The 23,019-nt window shown below is 44.9% G+C and overlaps 1 protein-coding gene across 3 annotated transcripts in view; it reads left to right on the forward strand.

Moving 5' to 3' along the window:
• Positions 1 to 23,019, forward strand: part of EYA2 (EYA transcriptional coactivator and phosphatase 2) — a 129,934-nt gene that overhangs the window by 77,798 nt on the left and 29,117 nt on the right. For all 3 annotated transcript variants that reach the window (XM_088674609.1, XM_035122412.3, XM_035122411.3), the window contains exons 6-9: positions 2,258 to 2,325; positions 5,326 to 5,506; positions 9,476 to 9,600; positions 11,655 to 11,738. In XM_088674609.1, the coding sequence (XP_088530735.1) occupies positions 2,258 to 2,325; positions 5,326 to 5,506; positions 9,476 to 9,600; positions 11,655 to 11,738 (458 nt within the window). The remainder of the gene's footprint in view (positions 1 to 2,257; positions 2,326 to 5,325; positions 5,507 to 9,475; positions 9,601 to 11,654; positions 11,739 to 23,019) is intronic.

Below are 23,019 nucleotides of genomic sequence, written 5' to 3' on the forward strand. Positions count from 1 at the left end.
TTGCTGTAAATAGCTTTGTTTTTTATGATATAGTGGCAAACACATCTAAATATATAAAATGAGTGCATTATGTATCACTTAAGTGCATCAGTAAGCCATTGAATGTCAGCAAAACTCTCCATTGAAAATTATCGAGGAACGTTATTTGCCCAACAACCTATTTCTAGTCAAAGCAGTCTCTGATACTGAGCAGACATGGAGAAATAATTCAGAATACAGTACCATAGTCTAGGAAGAGGATGCATGCTGATACTAACAGGCCATAATTGAGGCTCCCCCCCCCCAAGTCATCAGCCCTTCATAAATATATCTAGTTCTGTCTGTGCTAAGTGATCTCTTTGATCCTCCAGTGGTTTGAAGGTGAGTGTTACAGAATTTTACACCTCTTACATTTTGAAAACTTCCTTCCTCTTCCACTTCAGCAAGGGCTTTTGCCCAGAGTTTCTCTGGTGGGGGCAAACAAACAACTCACTTTTGTTGCTTTGCCTTCTATTCATCCAATCCTGGTCTCTGAACATGCGTGAATTTTAAGTGCTGAGTCTAGAGAGAATTTTCTTTTTTTGGCTGGGAAATGCAAAGCTGTTGACACATAGCTGCTTCTATGATTTATCCCCTTGGCATGAATGCTCCCAAGCTGAGCCCAGGGCAGGGCTGGGTGGAGAATACCCAAATGAAGCAGTGTCTCAGGCTGGCACCCTTAAGGCAAGCTCCACATCATTGAGAGATCATTAGCTCTTGACCTTTCCTGTGCTTTTAATTCCCCCCCTCCCCTTCTGCAAAATGTTTTTTAAAGGCCAAATGTGATGGCAAATTAGTTCTGGAAGCAGATTCTCCTCCTAGAGTGGGGTGGTTTTCTTTCTTTCTTTTTTTGGCATGAGATTTATTTCTCCCTGCATGTGCTTTTGTGACTGACTGCACTTGGCGAGCTGCAGTTTGTTCAGCTGTCCATTCCCCTGCCTAATCTAGGGTCTTAAAATAAAAACAAACAAGCGGATATTCGGAGAGAGGACGCAGCATGGAGACACTGAGAGGCATTTGTTCCTGTGCCTTGGCTAAAACACCACTCCACTGGTTCCTTGTACCGTGTCTCTGCTTTACGGCTAAAGATGCTGGCAGTTCCTACAATGAGAAACTGTGTCAAGCAGTTGGTTCATCAAGTTCTTCTTAAATAGAAAGTTACTTGGGGGTTTTGGGGAGGTGGTGGTAGTAGTAGAGGACAACAACAGACAAGGGAAGCTAATTTCTGTTCAATGCAGGGCCATTTTGCAAGGGATACATCAAATGTGTGGCATGGATACGACCTTAGTTCATCAGTTCAGCTGTAAAAGAATAACATTGCCTGTCTAAAAGCCACTTGAAACCAGCTTTCCAAATACAGTGGTGCCTTGACTTACGAATTTAATCCATTCCCAAGGCACCTTCATAGGTTGAAAAATTTGTAACTCGAAAAGCGCCATTGGAAACGCGGTTTCCCATAGGAATGCATTGGAAATGGAAAAATTCGTAAGTCAAAGCAACCCTATCTAAAAATTCATAAGTCGAAAAAACCCTATCTAAAACCATTGCGGTTTCCGTTCGGATGTCGAGAAACTCGTAAGTGTGCAGCCATTTGCCCCACTCGTAAGTCGAAAAATTCAGTTGTCGAGTCGTTCGTAAGTCGAGGTACCACTGTATATTGGAATGTGGTGCACTTCGGGATTTCAACCAGTTAAGAGTTCCAAAAGCATGGGGCTACCACGGAAAAGGTTGTTTCTCTTGTGCCTGACACTCTGCCTGCAAAATGGAAGTTTAGTTGTTTTTTAGATACCCCTTCCTAAAATAAGACATTCCTCAGAAAGATGCAGTAGTGCTATAAGAAGGAATTATTTTTATTATTTTTATTGGAGCTTGAGAAATGCAGAGTAACAGGATGTTTTCATAAGGCAAGTACCTAAAAAGGTGAGGTTTCAGAATCTTAGCATAGTCTTGCAGGAATCCTGACCTAGGGTGGGCAAGTACTTCTGACCCGGTACAAAGCAGATTCCTCTGTTGGCCACCACGGGAACTGGATGCTGGACTAGGTGGGACTTTGGCCTGATCCAGCAGTGTCATCTTATGTTCCGAATTCCTTAAGCTCCTAAAATCTTCCTTACCAGTTGACAGGTTGAAGATCAAGCAAGGGCAGGGCAAGGGCACACCCTCTGAGGATAATTTGGCCATTTGTATTGGGCTTAATGGAATTCTATTACCTACCTTGTTTCTTCTTCTGTTCTCTTAGGCACCTCAGGGATTTACCAGGCGCCCAATGGCCTGACGGGTTCTGCAGGGTTCAGCACAGTACACCAGGTACAACTTTAAACTTTTTTTTTAAAAAAAAAATGTCCTGAAAAGGAGGTTCATCATATTTCAGCCGCATGGCCTTAATACCTTGATACCTATCTCTGATGATCATACAGAACGTCTCATTCTTAAGGGACAAAAAGCGTACGTCTCTATGGACGCTCACAGATCTCAAGGGCTTGGTAAGGGACTTGGAAACCAAATACTTTTGACATCAACCTCCCCCCCTCCCCCCTTCTTCCTCCAACCAGTCCCGGCCCAATCTCAGCACTTTGAGTGCGACGCTGAAAACATGTCACAATGGGGACACCACAGTTTCACATGAACATCTTTTTTAAAAAAATTTTTAGCAGTTTCCATCATCCTGCAGAGAGTGCTGGCTTCTTTCTTAGCTTTCAGTAACAGATGTGAATCAACATTCTAAAGCATCACTCAGAGACGCTTGCGAATATGAAGCCATCGGAGCCTCTTTGCGCTCTTCCTAATTTGGACGTACACCTGTTGATGAACTTCATGCTTTGCATAAGTTAGCACCTTTAAATATAAAGCATGTGTATAAATATATGATGTGGATAACATTACAGGCAGAAACACTGTATGAGAATGCTTGCTCATAAAGATTGGTGTAGACCAAGTATGAAGTCACTCTGCTTCTTTTGTTTGTGCAAAAGCTGAAATATAAGCATGTGAAGTTAAACTGAAGTCACTGAGACCATGGGACTTGCAAGTATTTTAAAGAATTACATCCTAAATTCAGTTTCCCATAAGCTTTGAAAGAACTTCCTGTTTCAGGGCTGTTGGGGCGACAGGCCCCACGCCAGTGATAAGGTTACTTTTAGATGGTTCCAGTAGGCATAGCCAATTTGGTGCCTCCAGATGTTGGACTACAATTTCCATCATACCTGATCATTTATCATGCTGGCCGGGGCTGATGGAAGTTGCAGTCCGACATCTGAAATGCATGATGTTGGCTGCCCCTATGTTAGAAGGTTGCAGCAAACCAGAACGCGAAATCATGGATTGGTTTGACGACCATGGTTAAGTTTAAGCTTGCCTGCCTCTGCAACCTCTGCATGCAAGTGAGAAACTGGTTTTTATGCTATTTCCTTCTTGCATGCTGCTTGGGAATAGAGCTAAGCTCAGCAAGCTAAACCATGGTTTCACTATGAGATTGTGGCATCACAACAGAGTCACGTGAAATTGCTGCTGAGCTAAACTTTCTAGCCTTCAGCTGCTTGTTGCTGTTCTGTAGGACTGCTGGACCTGTCAGTTAGAGAATATAATATAGCTGAGCTTGTTGCATGTGAGCTATGGCACAGCCTAATGAATTTCATGGAAAGGTTATTCATTCAGGGCTTCTTTGCCCAGTACACGATTAGCAGGTACACATTAAAGGAGGATGTGCACATTTCTCTGAGTGTGCAATATGAATGAATACATGCTGCAAAGAGCCACATTTTGCAGTGTTGTCTTCTGGTACATACATAGAACTGGTTCACGCATAACATTTGACTATGGTTTGGCACTATGAGAACAAGCCACGCTCTCCATATTCCCCCTCCACTCCCATGCTCCACTTCAATGAATTTGTTCCTGGTTTCATCAAACCATAGTTTTCTGGTATATGTGAAGTTTGAAGTGACAAGCTGTGGCTTGAGCTCACTCCCCAAACCAGGGTTGCAGAAAACAGCAGTCTTGATTTGAGAACGTAAGAAGAACTGTGCTGGAGAAAACCATCTAGTGCAGCTCTTTGCTCTCACAATAGCAAACCAGATGCCCATGAGAAATCCCAAGCAGAACCTTAGTGTAACATCACCCTCCAGTGAGTGGTATTTGTGAGGACACTGATTGTGCTTTCCACAAGTGGCGACTCTCGACTCCACTTTGGTGTATTTACAGAGTTTAATTATACACATATGTACAAGACGGAGCTAACGTTTCCATGGCCGTTCAGTCACTTTCAGATCCCGGAAGTGGCGCTCGGCGGGATCACCTCCAACACATTATTTTGAGAGCCCCAAGTCTTCTCCTTTCCTCCCTGCGCTTTTGACCCCTGCGCTGTTGAGGAGACGGGGCAATTATGTTCCCCTCCTGACCCGCTCAAACACTGATCAGGGTTTCTAGCGTCCGAGACCTCTCCCTCTGCAGAGCTCTGGCATGACGTTCCCTGGTGGTGCTCTGAGCTCCTTGCATCCTAACCCCTTGCACCACCTTGCCAGGCTCTCCGCTGACTCTGAGGTGGTGCTCTGAGCTCCCTGCATCCCTGACCCCTTGCACCACCTCGCCAGGCTCTCTGCTGACCCCTGGTGGTCCCCTGACAGTATTCAAAGGCATATTGCTTGATGGGATAAGAGCAAGTCATGGTTTGATGAAAGCAGGAAGTAATTCCGTGGAAGGGAATCCAGTTAAGGATTTGCTTAAGCACAAAGCTTTTATAGCTATAGTGCCGGATCATAGATCTGAGCCATTGGATAATTTAGTCATGTACTGGCCTTGCATTTCACAGGTATACAGCAGGTGTTGATTTTTTAACGTGCATCCCCTAAAAGTGTTTTACAACCACCAGGTAGATGGGACTCACTGTTGTATAAATGCAGTGTAAATGCAAGAGGAAAAAGAAGTGGGGGCAAGACTGCATGCTTTTTAAATGTGCAATAGTTTTCTTTTATCAAATTTTCACGTTGACATTGTGGTGCAGCTATTTAGAAAAAAAATGAAGAAGTGCTATTACATGCATGCAGTCCCATGAAGTGACTTGCTTGATTCCTGGCATTAGATTTCATGAAATAAGCAAGTTACCATCATCGCTTCCTGCCAAATGCAGCAGATTCAAAGGTGATGCTACTTCTGCAAAACATAGTTGTGCACAGAAGTGAGGAATATGATAATGGGGAAATATTTGTAAGCCTGGTTATATTTAGCCTGCAAAGTACATAACTCTTAATTAGGTGTGCTGCTTATCAAACATTTGGAGAATGATTAGTGTTGCTGTCTCTTCTTTCAAAGGAGTATTCTTCATATCCCAGCTTCACCCAAAGCCAGTATTCACAGTATTACAGCTCATCCTACAACTCTTCTTACATGTCTGCAAATAGCATCAGTCCATCAGCTATCCCAACACCGACCTACTCGCTCCAAGAGTCTTCACACAACATTAACAACAGTCAGAGCACCGAATCACTTTCTGGTAGGTGACTTGCTGTAAATGATTGGAAATCCCTCTCCTGTTTAAAATTATCTTACAAGTACAACTATGTGCAGGGCTTAAATTTCAGCCAGGGTGCAGGATCCTGTTTTCAGGATATTTCAGGACCAGTATAATATGAATGGCAATGGCTCAAGGTGAGCACAGAGTATCTTTATTTTAGTACTAAATATACAAAGCCAGATCCTACGAATCTTAAGAATACGGGGTGGGGGTGGGGATCCCAAACCAAACCAAACGGCGTAACTTCTAGGCAGGAGCATTTGGCAGGGTGCGGCCGTGTTCCAGAGCTGCCCTCCTGAAAGTAGAGCCGTTGCTACTTTGTTGGATGGTTGCAGGGGCAGGAGTGAAGTCAAGGCTGCTTGAGCACACTGGTGGAGCCCAGCATTGCACCCACACAGCCGCAACCTTGTTGTTCCATCCTCGGGCTGTCAAGGTGAGCAACAGGGATGCTGCTATTGGTAGAGTGGCCCCACACCACCCCCCTACCCCTGTGCTGTCTGCTCCTGCTTCCAGCTAAGCTTCAGTTGTGAGGCTTCTTTTCCCGCAACCCCCCAATCCTTGAAGCAGAAACTATACATTAGTTTCTGTGGATGGAAATGTATTGGGAGATATGTTTAGACTCCCTGTGTGTTAAAGATAATACAAGACTTTCTTATGATATACTTAAACAATACAATAATGGATTAACGGTGCAGTTGAATTCAGTGGGGCTTGCTCCTAAGTAAGTGCAGCTTTAAACAAATAATCATAATTTTAAAATAATTGATTAAAAATAAATAGGCAGTTTAAAATAAAGCCTTTAAAAACACTTAACTTAGCTGGTAACTTAAAAGCTCTTGGAAATAGAACAGATAATAATACAGTGGTACCTTGCAAGACGAATACCCTGCAAGACGAATTTTTCACAAGATGAATGCGTCTTGCGATCTGATGGTGACTCGCAAGACGAATTCATTTTGTGAAAAATTCGTCTTGCAAATCGCGGTTTCCCATAGGAATGCATTGAAATTTAATTAATGTGTTCCTATGGGCAAAAAAAGAAATTTCAATGCATTCCTATGGGAAACCACAATTCGCAAGATGAATTTTTTGCAAAAACGAATTGACTCGCGGAACGAATGAAATTCGTCTTGCCAGGTACCACTGTAACATGTTGTTCTGTGTCCTAAGCAACAATCATGATGGTTAATGTCAGGCTCATATCCCAAGGGTGCCACCCCAAAAAAGACCTCCTCTCCAGTAATCACTTGCCTGGCTTGAGGTGCCAGGGGATCCAGAGAAGGATCTCAGCTGCTGATCTTAACTGAGAGGCAGCTTCATATGGAATAAGTTAGTCCTTCATCTACTCTGAACTCAGACGATTTAGGTCAGGGCTTGAAAAGTAAGAACCATCACTTCAGTCGATGTCTGAAAACATTGTGCAACTCAATGAAGCTCAATATTAGTGCAATAGAGCAAACTTTGTTATTTGCCATAAGAGTGTGCATACTGGCATCAAATCATTAGGGCAGCACAGTTTCCGGGGGGGGGGGGAATAAAAATAAAGCCAAATATAATACTGTATTAATTAGGGGCTCACAATAATGATATTGAATTTAGAAAAGGCTGGTGAAATGTTGAAAGAAGGGAAATTATTTCCCATCTAGAAAGCAGTAGTCCCCGTGCAGCTGTAGTTAGATGCAACAAGTCAAGATCAGACAGAGACGAAAGCAAAGTGACTGAACCTGAAATTCTATAATTGAATAGCTGTCTGTAGGAAGAGGTCACATAATCACCACTGACAATAGCAGCAAATACCACTGCTCTCATATTATTTTCTAGAAACGAAACTTTTTTTCAGCAACCACTTATAAGTTCTTAGTTTAACAAGCATTCATACTGATTGAGGACCTTTTAAATAAAGCTACAGATAAACAGGCTAAGTAAACAATGAGCTCCATGTTTATTTTATTTTATTTCTTTTAAATAAATGCCTTTCCATACTTCTTGAAGTGATCCGTGATCTACTGGAGTGCTTAGTTTTTAACTATCAATTATGGGCTTAAATGTCATCATCTTCAAATGTTCTGTTGGAATGTAGTCAGTATATCACTTCCCCAGCGAAATTTTCATTGGCAGGCTATATCATTTTTATAAAGCACCACGTCATTTCTGCATAATCACTGTATGTACAACCCAAAGTGGGGTATGCTTACTTATAGAACAACCCTGCACATCTGTTGTTACTCAAACAGAAAAAATATAGTAAATTAAAACAAAACAAAATGCTAACGTAGATTACTGCAAAATTACTTTAGAGTATTTCCCCCTCATTAGATTTGATTTCAGCCTGAGATTTCAAAATCCTTCCCATGAAAAAATGAACCAGATTCCTATTTAAAATGCTACATCTGAATTGCTAGAGGGATTGGAGAGCCCTATATAAAGGGAAAAGAAAATTGAAGTCAGGGATATTTAAATAGGTTTTTTTAAAATGCGGGTCTCTTATCAACATTAACTTAAATATGTCTCATCAAACACCACTTAAAGACCCAAGGCAAGTAACAATTCTTTGATTATGTCAAAAATTTCAGAACTCTGTTAAGCTGTTTGGCTGAATTAAAACTTCTGTTCTAAGCATTTTTGTTTGGAAAATAAAATAAAAGCGTTATTGATTTTAAGTGGAACATTATTCGAAATTGGGCAAACCTTTTCTTCAGACTATGTTGCAAGCTGTTAAAATTGTGTTACATTTTCATTTTTTGCTATTTTAATTAAAAATTGTAATTCAACATAAAACATCCCAGTTTTCATTGATTGAGGTGTTGGGGGGGACCCATTCTTTTCTGGGTTAAAATATGAAACAGGTGTGATGGAATGTTAAAAGGTTTTTGATAATTTTTGCTCTGAAGATGCTTCTAAACCTTTTTTCGAAAGCACGTCAAAGTGCAAGTAGATAAATAGGTACCGCTACAGCGGGAAGGTAAACGGCGTTTCCGTGTGCTGCTCTGGTTCGCCAGAAGCGGCTTTGTCATGCTGGCCACATGACCTGGAAGCTGTACGCCGGCTCCCTCGGCCAATAATGCGAGATGAGCGCTGCAACCCCAGAGTTGGTCACGACTGGACCTAATGGTCAGGGGCCCCTTTACCTTTACCTAGGGTGAGATAGATACCGGTAGCTAGATAGATGATAGATAGATAGATAGTGCTGGATTAATTCTGTAGAATAATTAGTTTTCTTTAAAAAACAACAAAACAATTTTAGGTGAGTTGTACTACTACAAAAGAGTAATTTTTTTTCCTTTAGTGTTCTAAAAAATCTCAGGGTTACTAACAGCCCTGTCCTTTTGCATTGCTGTATTCAAATGATCAAGATCTGAACAGAATCAGCTGAGATAAGGCAAGAGGCGAGGGAATTGGTTCCCCTCAATTTAGCAGACAAGCCCTTGTTCCCCCTACATTACAACCAACCAAACCAGCAAATGCATCTTTAGCAAGGTGTGTGGCTGCCTGGTTTGGTCTGAATATTTGCTAAACAGGCATAGGCAAACTCAGCCCTCCAGATGTTTTGGGACTACAACTCCCATCATCCCTGACCACTGGGAATTCTGGACTTTGAAGTCATTTCATTTTCATTTTCATTTGTTTACTGTTCTGTATTGAACTGCGCTTATTAGTATTTTAATGCATGTGGAGTGTTCTAATTGAGTTGATACAGCAACCGAGAAATTTTGTTGTTCCCGCAAGGGGACAATGACAATAAAGATCTATTCTATTCTATCTGGAGGACCGAGTTTGCCTATGTCTGTGCTAAGATTTTAGCAAATGACTTTCTAAAGGATCTTACAATTGTCATTTCTGATTCTTTGATGATAAGTGGGACACGGTTGTGTAGTTTTTCAACAAGCTCAGGAACCATAAAATAGGAAGTTGGCTTTGAGTAGAATTCTTTTTTATATATACCTGTAGGTGAATATACAACACCTGTAAAAGACACAGATACAGACAGGCAGCACAGAGGAACGGATGGAAAGCTACGAGGTCGATCGAAAAGAAACAATGATCCCTCCCCATCAGCTGACACCGAAATTGAGGTGAGATGTCTAGAGAATTTCGTTCACCCCAACTCTATTTCATTTGTATTTGACTAAATCCAGGGCAGTAGACCTATTGAAATTAATGGGCCTAGTCAATTCCATTAGTTTCAGTGGCACTACACTGAGTAAAACGTAGGCTTACCAACCTATAACTCTAAGTTTTTCCCTACTGAAATTAAATAATATAATTACCAGATCACTTGTTGTCTCCCCAAGTTTTTAAAATCCTTGCTGTTATTTTGACTTATGAGTAGAATATATTTCAAAACGGATTATTGTTACATTTACATCTGGTGGAAAAACTATGCAGATGTAACCTTTCGCCCTTATTGTGGTTTCTTGATTCTGTTTTTCTTCAAATGATGTAACCCAGGGAGGTTCATAAAATACCCGGTCTGGCTTCAGGTTTGAAGGGACCCTTGGCCAAGTGTTAGGCTCCCTCTCAACATTGGTGTAAGCTTATCTGGTGGCAGCAGGAAACGGCAGCTATTTTAATTTCCCACAATGCCCTAGTGATGCTACACCAGAGGCATTGTGGGAAATCAAAATGGCTGCTTGCTACTGCCACCACCAGGTAAACCTTTGGGAAGCGCCCAAGGCAGGCGTCAGTGCTGGTGGATTTAGTTGGGTTTCCTGTGGGAAACTCGATGGCACAGCTGATCCCTGCAGAAAGCCACCTGGATGGGTGGTGACTTCAAGCCTGCTGATTTGAAGTCCCAAAGATAATCAGCTGATTTTGTGGCCATCTCAGATGATTGACAGGTGGGTGGTCCTGACACTCTTTTCAAACTTGGGCCATAAATGATGGAGGAGATAAGGATCTGGCACACATCAAGTTCCGCAACTTGAGGGCATCCTGAGCAAGGATGGGCTTGAGGGCATCCTGAGCAAGTTTGCAGACGACACCAAATTGGGAGGGTTGGCTAATACCCCAGAGGACAGGATCACACTTCAAAAGGACCTTAACAGATTAGACAACTGGGCCAAAGCAAACAAGATGAATTTTAACAAGGAGAAATGTAAAGTACTGCACTTGGGCAAAAAATAATAATGAAAGGCACAAATACAGGATGGGAGACATCTGGCTTGAGATGTGAAAAGGATCTAGGAGTCTTGGTAGACCACAAACTTGACATGAGTCAACAGTGTGATGCAGCAGCTAAAAAAGCCAATGCAATTCTGGGCTGCATCAATAGGAGTATAGCATCTAGATCAAGGGAAGTAATAGTACCACTGTATTCTGCTCTGGTCAGACCTCACCTGGAGTACTATGTCCAGTTCTGGGCACCACAGTTCAAGAAGGATACTGACAAGCTGGAACGTGTCCAAAAGAGGGCAACCAAAATGGTCAAAGGCCTGGAAGTGATGCCTTATGAGGAACAGCTTAGGGATCTGGGTATGTTTAGCCTGGAGAAGAGAAGGTTAAGGGGTGATATGATAGCCATGTTCAAATATATAAAAGGATGTCATATAGATGAGGGAGAAAGATTGTTTTCTGCTGCTCCAGAGAAGCGGACACGGAGCAATGGATTCAAACTACAAGAAAGAAGATTCCACCTTAACATTAGGAAGAACTTCCTGACAGTAAGAGCTGTTCGACAGTGGAATTTGGTGCCAAGGAGTGTGGTGGAGTCTCCTTCTTTGGAGGTCTTTAAGCAGAGGCTTGACAGGCATATGTCAATAATGCTTTGATGATGTTTCCTGCTTGGCAGGGGGTTGGACTGGATGGCCCTTGTGGTCTCTTCCAACTCTATGATTCTATGATTCTAACCTTTATGTAAAAGAAGAGATCTTATGAAGGGTTTGTATGATAGGCAGGTGTCATAAGGAGAGAATATATGGGGCTGTTTCTGGAAGCAACCAACGTTCAGGTGGCTAAGGTGATGGAACTGGATGAGTGAAGATAACATGTGTGTTGATGATATAAAGGGCTGTAGTCTAAGATATCTGGAGAGCACTGGCTTGAGGAAGGCTGGATCCCAAATGAATATATTCCTGCAACTAATATGGTATGATTTTTGTCTCCCCCACCCCTCTGTCTTTCACCACAGCGTGTTTTTGTGTGGGACTTGGACGAGACGATAATTATTTTTCACTCCTTACTCACGGGAACGTTTGCATCCAGATATGGGAAGGTACTGTACTGTGGAATTTGTCTTCTCCCTCCCCCCTCCAACCGCCCCCGTTGCTGCTTGTCCACCCAGAACACATTGAAAATTATAAGGGCAGCTTAATACGCCAGCTTTTCTAGCAGATGTTGCTCATTTTTCTTCAGAATATATTTAATATAGCTAAGTCCAGTGGTATTTCCCTCAAACATGTGAAAATTTAATTAACATCCCATCACAAGGCCAAGAGACTCAAGTTCTTCAAAAGAGTATTGCTCGACTTCTCCAAAATAGGACAATTTTGAGCTGTTTTTCTTGTAAAAGTTTTTCATCTCTCAAAAAAGAAAAGGAAAACAATTTATTCAGCAGACATGATACAAGAACTCCTGCTTGATCAAGGTACCAATTATTTTAGATAGGCTCCCCTCTGCCCAGCACCTGGTCAGGGGGTTTTCTCAGATAAGGCTTGTGTAAAAGAGACAACACAAACAGCAGGCTTTGTGTGATGTATGTGGTACTGGACTGTGCCGTTTCAGACTGCAAGTGTGGTTTGAATGTTTCCTCAACCGCCAGTGTGGTGTAGTGGTTAAGAGCGGTAGACTTGTAATCTGGTGAACCGGGTTCATATCTCCTCTCCTCCACATGCAGCTGCTGGGTGACCTTGGGCTAGTCACACTTCTCTGAAGTCTCTCAGCCCCACTCACCTCACAGAGTGTTTGTTGTGGGGGAGGAAGGGAAAGGCGATTGTTAGCCGCTTTGAGACTCCTTCGAGTAGTGATAAAGCGGGATATCAAATCCAAACTCTTCTTCTTCTTCTTCCTCAAGGTAAAAACCACAGGAACAAACCTCGCTCAAAATTCAAAATTAGCATTTGCAACTAGTTATAAAGTCTGTTTGCTGCCTCTGCTATCAGAGGCAGCATGTCTCTAAGGCAGTGTTTCCCAACCAGTGTGCCTCCAGATGTTTTGGGACTACAACTCCCATCATTCCTGACCACTGGTCTTGCTAGCTAGGGATGATGGGAGTTGTAGTCCCAAAACATCTGGAGGCACACTGGTTGGGAAACACTGCTCTAAGGCATAGCTGCCAAGTCTCCCACTGAAAAATGCGGGATCAGCAGTGGCGCGGCACCAGAAGTCGCTTCTACGCATGTTTGGACATGCGTAGAAGCAACTTCCTGTGCTGGCGCCGCCCGATTTCCGGTGCCCATACATGGGTAGCGCGGCACCGGAAGTCGCTTCCGGTGCCACTCTGCCCCATTTTCGGTGCCCAGGCATGGGCGGAGCAGCACCGGAAGTCGCTTCTACGCATGTCCGGACATGCGTAGAAGCGACTTCCAGTGCCGCGCTACCCATGTCTGGGCACCGGAAATCGGGCGGCGCCAGGACCCAAAATGGAGCCTCCCTGGCAGGTAGGAAATCCGGGGGATTTATGGGATTTTTTTCCACTCTGGGCTGCCAGTGGGAAACGGTTTGAAATACGGGGGTTTACCGCGAAAAACAGGAGACTTGGCAGCTATGCTGTAAGGGCAGATGAGCTATTTATTGAGCATTCATCCTGATTTGTTTGCAGGAAGCTTACATGGAGGTTAGATTATTTCTGATTGTTATATCTGACTTCCGTTGTCAAAGGTGATTTCCCTTTCAATACCAGTTGCTGGGAATCGCAGGTGGGTAGAGTGCTCTTATTTCTCAGGTCCTCCTTGCTGATTTCCCACAGGCATCTGGTTAGCCACTGTGAGAACAGGATGCTGGACTCGATGGGCCACTCGCCTGATCCAGCCAACTCTTCATTCATCCCATACTTTTCAATGCATTTTCCTCTTGCTTTCCAAACTGCGAAAACTGTGATTATTTTAAAAAGCGGATTTGTTGTGCTAGGGTGACAGAGCCCTTTAATTCACCTGAACTGTGCAAAAATGTAGAGCCCAGTTTCAAAACTGTTTGACTTTCATGACTCTGTACCAAGGAACTCTGGGAAACTGGTACTGTGAAAGAGCAGAGACATGCAACGTCAGCCATTTTCTCTGCTCTCCTTCAGGTAGAGAACTGAGCCCTAACTTCATACCAAAAAGTAATTTCATTTTTCATCCCCACCTATCATGTCATATGACATTTCGTCAAAGGTCATGTCTGCTACTAGCAAAAGATGCATGAATTCACATAACTTTCTCATTTGCAATTATCGTGGAGCAATAATGAATAACCACAACAGAACTCTAAAGCAGGTGGCCATCATTTTATTTGTTTTCTAATTACAGTTTCTCTTTTTTTCTTTTTCTTTTTTACTGATAATGACAAATGAATTCAAAACCTCTTTGAGTTAGAACATGCTTAAGTACTTTAATATGGCGTGGAAGAGGCTGTGTTTGCTATTTCTTAGATTGAGATGACCAACTTGGCAGTTGTTCGAACAGCCTTGAATACTGCTGCTATGGCTGGGGGAATATAATTTGACATCATTTTATGATTCTACCAGCTGGGCTTGCTATATGATGGTTATAACAAGCCGGATGTATAATTAGCAAGATAGATTTATTGTCTGCCTTTAGATGTGGGCAAATGTAAAAAGTCCTAAAACATTGTTCATCATATGGAAACCTGCTAAAGTATTTGGAAGGTTTCTGGTATCTCCTTGTGAAAGAAAAGTCCATGTGATTGAAGGGGAAAATTTGTTCAGAAATCTATACTAGTGCCTTTTAGTGCTCCAGCAGGAAGCAAAATTTAAATGGTGATTCCTTGCAACACTTAATATAGCACTGTAGTGTGGTCAATATTTTTCTATAATGTTTGCTCAGAATTGAGCCCAGTTTTCATCAAAGGTCCCGCGTAACTATAATTCGAAACTTTCCCTCAGTGGCTTTTGCCTCTGTAATAGCTTCCTGTTCAGGATGGCAACAGCAATTGATGAATTGTATCTCAATCAGTCAGTTTATGTCCCCTGATGGGGATAGGGTGCTTCAATTGCAAGTTTCCTTCCCATTTGGTGTGTGTGCATGTGGAGAAAAGCATTACTTTGCAACATAAAAAGAAGATGAAGAGATCAGTATTTAAAGTGCCCCCTGTTGTTCACAGGAAATGGGAACTGACTGACGATGAGGCAAATCTTCTTCTTCTTTGGCGATCACTCGTAGCCGAGTAAGATTGTCTTCCATAAACACGGTTTTAACAATGAGTCCGTAAGTGACTGTGGAGACCAATTCTGGGGACCTTGGTTTCCGGGCAGGAGTTGATCACGGTGTGGATTTGCCAAACGTGCCTTCCTCTTAGCACGTTTCTCCCTTGCGTCCTGAGTTCGAGTGTCCATGACACCTTTGGTAAAGGCTGTTCTCCAACTGGAACGCTCGCAGCCCAGTGTTTCCCAGTTGTCAGTGTTTATACTACATTTTTTTTAGATTTGCCTTGAGACAGTCTTTAAACCTCTTTTGTTGACCACCAGCATTATGCTTTCTATTTTTAAGTTTGGAATAGAGTAGTTGCTTTGGAAGATACAGCATGACCAGTCCAACGAAGTTAATGTTGAAGAATCATTGCTTCAACACTGGTGATCTTCGCTTCTTCCAGTACACTGATAATAGTTCGCCCGTCTTCCCAAGTGGTGTGTAAAAATTTTCGGAGACACCATTGATAGAATCTTTCTAGGAGTTGGAGATGGCATTTATAAGTGGTCCATGTTTCACAAGCATATAGTAAGGTTGGTAGTACAATAGCTTTGTAAACAAACATTTTGGTTTCCTTGCGAATGTCCCGGTCCTCAAACACTCTGCACTTCAATTGGGAGAAAGCTGCACTCGCAGAGCTCAGGCAATGCTGGATTTTGGCACATGGGTGTAGACAGGGGGGGCAGGAGGGGGCAGCTGCCCCCCCCCTAGAAGCAAAAAAAATATTGTATTTTACAGACCATAACCAGCACTTTCCCCCTTCAAAAACTGAAGTGGAAAGGGCTTTGCTTTAGCAAGAGCAGCTCTCCACTTGCTGGGGGGTGGGTGGGGCGGGAACACAGCTGTAACAAAAACACATCAAATAAATAAAGCAAAGTGGCTACCGGTACTTAAGCAGTTAAGAATATCCCTTCAGGCAAGGTTCACCTTATTCACCCTATTGTTCTTCAAAATAAAAAAATTCCTTCAGTAGCACCTTAAAGACCAACTAAGTTTTTATTTTGGTATGAGCTTTCGTGTGCATGCACACTTCTTCAGATACACTGGAAACGGAAGTGTCAGGCCCTTATATATATATACAGAGGGTGGTGGGGGTGGGTGGGTGGGGATGGGTGATGGGCTTAGTTGGTCTTTAAGGTGCTACTGAAGGAATTTTTTTATTTTGCTTCGACTCAGACCAACACGGCTACCTACCTGTAACTAGAACTATTGTTCTTCAGTGGGAGTTGCTAATGAGCATTCAGGGATCGCATTAACAGTTCTATTGGCGATTTAATGAGGGTGCAGAGGATTCAATTTGACTAAGGTGGCCCTGCAAGGCTAAAAGGAAGTGAATAAGAAGGGGGGGGCTGTAGCTTTGATAGACACAATGATGTTTATAAAAAGCAGTGGTGTTCCAGTCTGCCCCTCCTCCTGCATCTGTATACTGTAAATCAGGGGTGGCCACCTCCCAAGAGACTCTGATCTACTCACAGAGTTAAAAACTGGGAGTGATCTACCCCCTTTGGGGGGGTTCAGGTCAAAGCTGTTCAGTTTTTTTAAGGAAGGGAAGCCCTGTTTTGGGGGGTTTAGGTCAAACTTGTTGAGCTTCTTTTAGGACGGAGGGAGGGCCATTTTTGTTTAGGGCTTCAGGTCATAGTTCAGCTTTTTTTAGGGAGGAGGAAAATTTTGGGTGAGCTTTTTTTAGGGGTGCCAGTGATCTAGCAGTGATCTACCACAGACATCCAGTGATCTACTGGTAGATCACAATCTACCTGTTGGACGTGCCTGCTGTAAATCAAGCAGAGAGAAAGCTCCTGTACAGGAGAAAGGCTCCTGTACAGGTGTACCGGTATCTTCCTCTTGCTGCAGAGTTCTAGCATCACAGCGTCACCCAGAGGCACCCACAAATGTGAGTTATCTCTATTTCTTCCTTCCTTTCCTTCCTCTTCCATCCTCAATAAAATACTGGGGGGGGGGGCAGATAAGCCCCACATAGAAAGCCCATCAACATGGGGGGGGGGAATGACTCTTTAAAATACAGTATTTACCAGTAATTGGGGGGGGGGGAAGGCACCTAGGCCTCTAGGAGTTGGCTGCTATGCCTAGGACAATTCAAGAAAGCAGAATGATGCATATGCTATGGTAATATATCAATAGAATCATGGAATTGTAGTCGGAAGGGACCACAAGGGTCATCTAGTCCAACCCCCTGCAATGCAGGAATTTTTTCCTAAGGTGGGGCTTGAACCCACAACATGGTTGAAATATTATGCTGATATGCAGCAACGCCTCGGAGCCATCGTGACTGCGGCCCTGTCTTGCCTCGCCCTCGCCCGCCCAGCCACCCCCTCTCCCCTGCCCGACCCTCCCGTCCTCTCCAGCCAAGCAGGGTAGCTGCCGCTGCTGCCAGCCCCAGAAGCACAAGGTGGCCGCTGCCGCTGCTGCCGCCACCACGATGTCGTCAGGCCAGCTGGCCCTGTAGCCCCACCCACGTTCCCACTTTGTGGCCCCGCCCCTAAACGACCATGGCTTGCCCCCCCCCTAGTTTTGATCCTGGCTACGCCCCTGTTTCGGCATCAGTGTTGGCCCTTGTGGAAAGGTAACTGCCTAGGTAGGAGAAGTGATTGACATTTTCCAATGTTACACCACTGAGTTGGATTTGTGGCGCTGCAGAGGGGTTATTTTGTACTTGTTGGTGCAGCACTTTGGTTTTTTGGATGTTGAGTGATAGGCCAAGCTTTTCATAAGCTTCTGCAAATAATTTAGGGTGGTTTGGAGGTCATCCTCTGAGCGTGCGCACACTACGTTGTCATCAGCATACTGAAGCTCTATGACGGAAGTTACGGTAACCTTACTCTTTGCTTTCAGCCTGCTCAGATTGAAGAGCTTTCCATCTGTTCGATTTATGATTTCTCCTCTGGTGGGGCGTTTCCCTTCACCAAAGTGTAGGTTAATGGCAATGAAAATAATGAATAGAGTTGGAGCAATAACACAACCCTGTTTTACACCTGATCCCACTGTGAATGGTTCACGTTGAGAGCCATTGTTATCTGCACTTGTTGCTGTCATATTGTCATGGATAACTATACAGTGGTACCTTTGTTTACGATCGCTGCAGTTTGCGATTGATCGGTTTGCGAACGCCACAGACCTGGAAGTGCTTAGATCCGGGTTCCACGGCGCGCGAATGCGCAGAAGCAATCTGCACAGCGCGCACATGCGCAGAAGCACTCTATTGGCGCTTTGCACACACACAGAAGAGGCACTCCATTTACGGAATGCTCGGGGAGCGACCGGCTCCCCGGAACCAATTGTGTCCGTAAACTGAGGTACCACTGTATTTATAAAGTAATGCTGCAATCCTGTGCTTACTTATCTGAGAGAAAGTCACACTGAATACAGTGAGAATTCTGAGTAGACATATATTGGATTGCACTGTCAGATTCCATAGGCAAAGGTTAAATATGAATGTAAAGTGTCTCTTTCATTATTTGCCAAACCATCCCTTGAGATCCACTCCCAACAGTCCAGATCATAGTTTAATCTACATCCTTGGCTTGTTCCATGGTGACTCATAGCAGGGCCTTCTCTGTTATGGCACCATGGATGTAGAATTCTCTTCCACTAGAAGTGCATTTGTGTCCCCCTCCCCACATTTCTATCCTTTGTATGACTGATAAAGACATACAGTGGCACCTCGACATACGAATGACTCGACATACAAATTTTTCGAGTTATGAAGGGAAAAAATGGGGCGGGCTTACGAATTTATTCGACTTACGATCAAATGTGTGCCAGCTTCACTTGGGATCGGGCCCCCGCCGGCTCCGCTTCCACCGCCGCTGCGAAGCCGGCCTCCTGCGGGATCGGACCCTTGCCATCTCCGCTACCGATCTTCGTGTGACAGGCGGAGGTGGGGGGAAAGCGCAGGAACGATCCTCCACTTCCCCCCCGCCCCCGTCTGTCACACAGCACAGAGCCGAAGATCGGCGGGTGCTGCTTGCCGGGCTTGTCAAGCACAGCAAGGAGCACCCGCCGATCTTCGTGTGACAGGCGGGGTGGGGGGAAAGCGGAAAAACGATCCTCCGCTTTCCCACCCACCCCGCCCGTCACACAGCACAGAGCTGAAGATCGGCGAGCGCTGCTTGCCGGGCTTGTCAAGCCCAGCAAGGAGCGCCCGCCGATCTTCGTGTGACAGGCGGGGGTGGGGGGAAAGTGGAGGAATGATCCTCCGCTTTCCCCCCACCCCCGCCTGTCGCACAGCACAGAGCCAAAGATCGGCGGGCGCTGCTTGCTGGGCTTGACAAGCCCGGCAAGCAGTGCCCGCTGATCTTCGGCTCTGTCCCCTGATGCGCTACGGCTCGGGGAAGCAGGCAGGGAGATGGCAACAACCCGCAGCTTCTCCGGCTGTTGCCGTCTCCCTGCCTGCTTCCCCGAGACAAAGCGCCTGGGGGACGGAGCCGAATTGCGGCGCAGCGGGGGCTTTTTGCCGTTTGCCTTTCCCGAACCAAGGGTAAGGCAAACGGCGAAGAGCCCCCACCACGCCGCAATTCAGGGCTCGCAGCGACGGTGGTAGCGGAGCCGGCGAGGGCCCGATCCTGCGCTACTTCGCCAGCCTACCGCTGGCCTCCCGCCACTCGCGCTACCTCCCACGGCCCCTCCAGCTGCCGATCCGGCCATAGGGCTAGATCGGGCCCTTGCAGCCACCGCCACCGGCCTCCCACTGCCCCCCAGCTGCCGATCCGGCCATAGGGCCGGATCGGGCCCATCGCCGCCACAACCACCGGCCTCCCGCCGGCCTCCCCACCTGCCTATCCGGCCATAGGGCCGGATCGGGCCCATCGCTGCCTCCCGCCGGCCTTTAAAGGCCCCGGAATGAATTAATCCATTCCCAATGCATGTTTCGAATGTTTCTACTTACGAATGTGCATTCGGAACGGATTAAATTCGTAAGTAGAGGTTCCACTGTATCTGTTCTTTTTGGCATTGGGGGCTGGTGCAATAGTTGGTCAGCTGTGTTCGTTGTGAGTCATGTGCTGCTGGAATTTTGTGAGCTTTGATAATTTTATGGTTTCAGTGTTTATTTTTAAAACATTGTATTTTTTTGTATTTTTTGTCCTAGGAACTTTGAAGGAAGGATGGTCTAATAATCATTGTTCTTGTTGCTGTTATTACAATGATAAATATTATTTTTATCGTCATTGTTTTAACATCTTGGGATATAGTTGGAAGGGAAATCTTACGCAAAAGAATGACACCGAAAAACCATCTTGCAGTGGGGTTTTCCTGCACAAATGATTACATGAGCTCACATTCCCTTGGTCAATTGTGACTAAGTTCAAGTAATCCTAGTTGTGTTAGCTCCGATCTTCTTTGTAGTCAATAGGTTTCCCATGCAAATCTTGCAACATAATCCATCATTAATTACCCATGACAGGCATTAATTCCACAATCACAAAACCTGCACTGTATAGAACCAAATCTCTGAACTACTGAGGTGAGCAGTTCCAGCTTTTTTTCTTTTCTTCCTGTTATGGCTTTCGGGTAAAAACAGGTGGGCTAAAAACATGAAATTACATCATGCTAATAACCTTTATTGCTAAGAAGGTGAAGGACAGTCAGCAGAAGAGGAGACACAATGGGGCCAAAACTCACTGCTTCCATTTAAGGGAGGTAGATCGCTCCCTACCAGATTTGGATAATAACTTCTTATACCCATTGAAGCCTGGGGGTGCCTGTGTAATTGCCTTCATACACATTCTGAAGCCAAACTCTTTATTCACATTAGTTTGTTCAGCCATTCTGAACTTTGCAGCTCAACTCACATTTCAGGTATTTCATTTCAGGTGATCCACAGTCACAACTCATGTCAAAATAACCAAAGGCCATGAAAATAATAATAATAATTTCATTATTATTAAATGTCTATGCCACCCTTCATCTGGGCGGTTTACAAGATAAAAGCACAAAATCAGAACACAGTCACTGTATTCACCTGCAGACTATTGATTAAGTTAGTCTTTCCCAACCTGGAAACGTCTACATGTTTTGGACCAGGCATAGGCAAAGTCGGCCCTCCAGATGTTTTAGGACTACAACTCCCATCATCCATGACCACTGCTCCTGTTAGCTAGGGATGATGGGAGTTGTAGTCCCAAAACATCTGGAGGGCCGACTTTGCCTAAGCCTGTTTTGGACTATAAAACATCATCCTTAACCATTTACCATGCTAGTTGTGGCTGATGGGTCTTGCAGTCCAAAATATCTGGAGGGCACCAGGTTGGTAAGCCTAGGTAAAGTGATCTTGCCAATACTGCGGATCCTAGGCAGAGTCTGAGTGGGTAGAACCCATACCGATATCTTCCTCTTGCTGCAGAGTTCCAGCATCACAGCGTCACCCAGAGGCACCCACAAATGTGAGTTATCCCGCTCTCTATTTCTTCCTTCCTTCCCTCCCTCTTCCATCCTTAATAAAATACTGGGGGGAGGGCAGGTAAGCCCCACATAGAAAGCCCATCAGCATGGGGGGGATGACTCTTTCAAATACGGTATTTTTGGGGGGGTGGAGAGGCTCCTAGGCCCCTAGGAGTTGGCTGCTATGCCTAGGACAATTCAAGAAAGCAGAATGATGCATATGCTATGGTAATATGGCAATAGAATCATAGAATTGTAGTCGGAAGGGACCACAAGGGTCATCTAGTCCAACCCCCTGCAATGCAGGAATTTTTTCCCAAGGTGCGGCTTGAACCCACGACATGGTTGAAATATTATGCTGATATGCAGCAATGCCTTGGAGCCGTCATGATTGCAGCCATGCCTTGCCTCACCCTCGCCCGCCCTGCCACCCCCTCTCGCCTGCCCGCCTCCTGTCCTCTCCAGCCAAGCAGGGTAGCTGCCGACGCTGTCAGCCCCAGAAGCACAAGGTGGCCACTGCCGCCACGATGTCATCGGGCCCGCTGGCCCTGTAGCCCCGCCCACGTTCCCACTTCGTGGCCCCTCCCCTCCCATGCCTTGGCCCCGTCCCTGAACAACCATGGCTTGCCCCCCCCCCCTAGTTTTGATCCTGGGTACACCCCTGGTTGAATCTGCTCTTTTTGACTTATTCAACTTTGGCTTATTCAGCTTGTGGTGGTCCCATGGAATTGTCTGCTTGCTTAATGCATTTGTCTCACTTACCGGTACACCTAATAGATACAGCATGTAAGTTGTTTGCGCAACTGTAGTCCAATGTACCTGATACCCAGCAAAATTAGAGGGATGAAAAATCACAGTTTATCCGGCTTTATCGCATACATATTACATGCAGTGAGCATAAGCAAAGGACAGGATGTGCAGGTCCTATCCTTTAGCACACCAGCTATATGTAGGTAAGAACAGCCCTATTGAGGCATGATCCTTCTCTTGCTAACTAGCTCGGCCCTCTCTTTCATTTCCCCATTGCCTGCTCTGCCACCCTCCACACACTGAGGGGCAAAGATATGTAGTGGCAAGTTTTGCTCTATACATGATTTGTATATTTTGCTCTATACAAGTTTTGCTCTATACATGATTTAGAACCCTGATTGTCCAGCCCATGGAGGGTAGTCAGGCAGTGGCGGAGCTTCATGCTCCGGCACCGGGGGGGGGGGTGGAGAGCAGGCGGGGGAGGGCTGGCGTGCTTCCCGGGGACAGCCGCTATGGCACACCACCGGGATCGCGCTGCTAGGGGCAGTGCGCTCCCCCTGCACTCCTCTTCCTCTGCCAGTGCAGTCAGGCAACAGGGACAGGATAAAGGGAGAGAAGTCAGCTAGCGCAGCCCCCTTACCTATGTATGAAGAATGTCTGAATAGGCCTATTATGAGCAACCAATCTCAAACGCTCTCCTAACTTCAGGTCTTCTTATGGTGTTCTCAAGCTTGAACAGAACAGAGTTCAATTGTATATTAATTATTTCAGGGGGGGGACCTCTATCAGAATAGAACTTTAGTTTATCGTAAGGTTGCCGTAGTCACATTAATTTCCCTTAAAATTAGTATCTTCTTTGAAATGGAATCATGTTGATTCATGGTTCTGCTGGCTAGCCCGATGATGCTTTTTATCATTCTCTGCACTGTAAAAAAGAAAGAAAGAAAGAAAAAAGTAAGAACTTGTTTTATTTTCTAGCACTGCAAAATTAATTGTGGAAGT

The sequence above is a fragment of the Zootoca vivipara genome, chromosome 7 (genome assembly GCF_965207765.1).
Source record: "Zootoca vivipara chromosome 7, rZooViv2.hap1.1, whole genome shotgun sequence".
Lineage (NCBI taxonomy): Eukaryota > Metazoa > Chordata > Lepidosauria > Squamata > Lacertidae > Zootoca > Zootoca vivipara.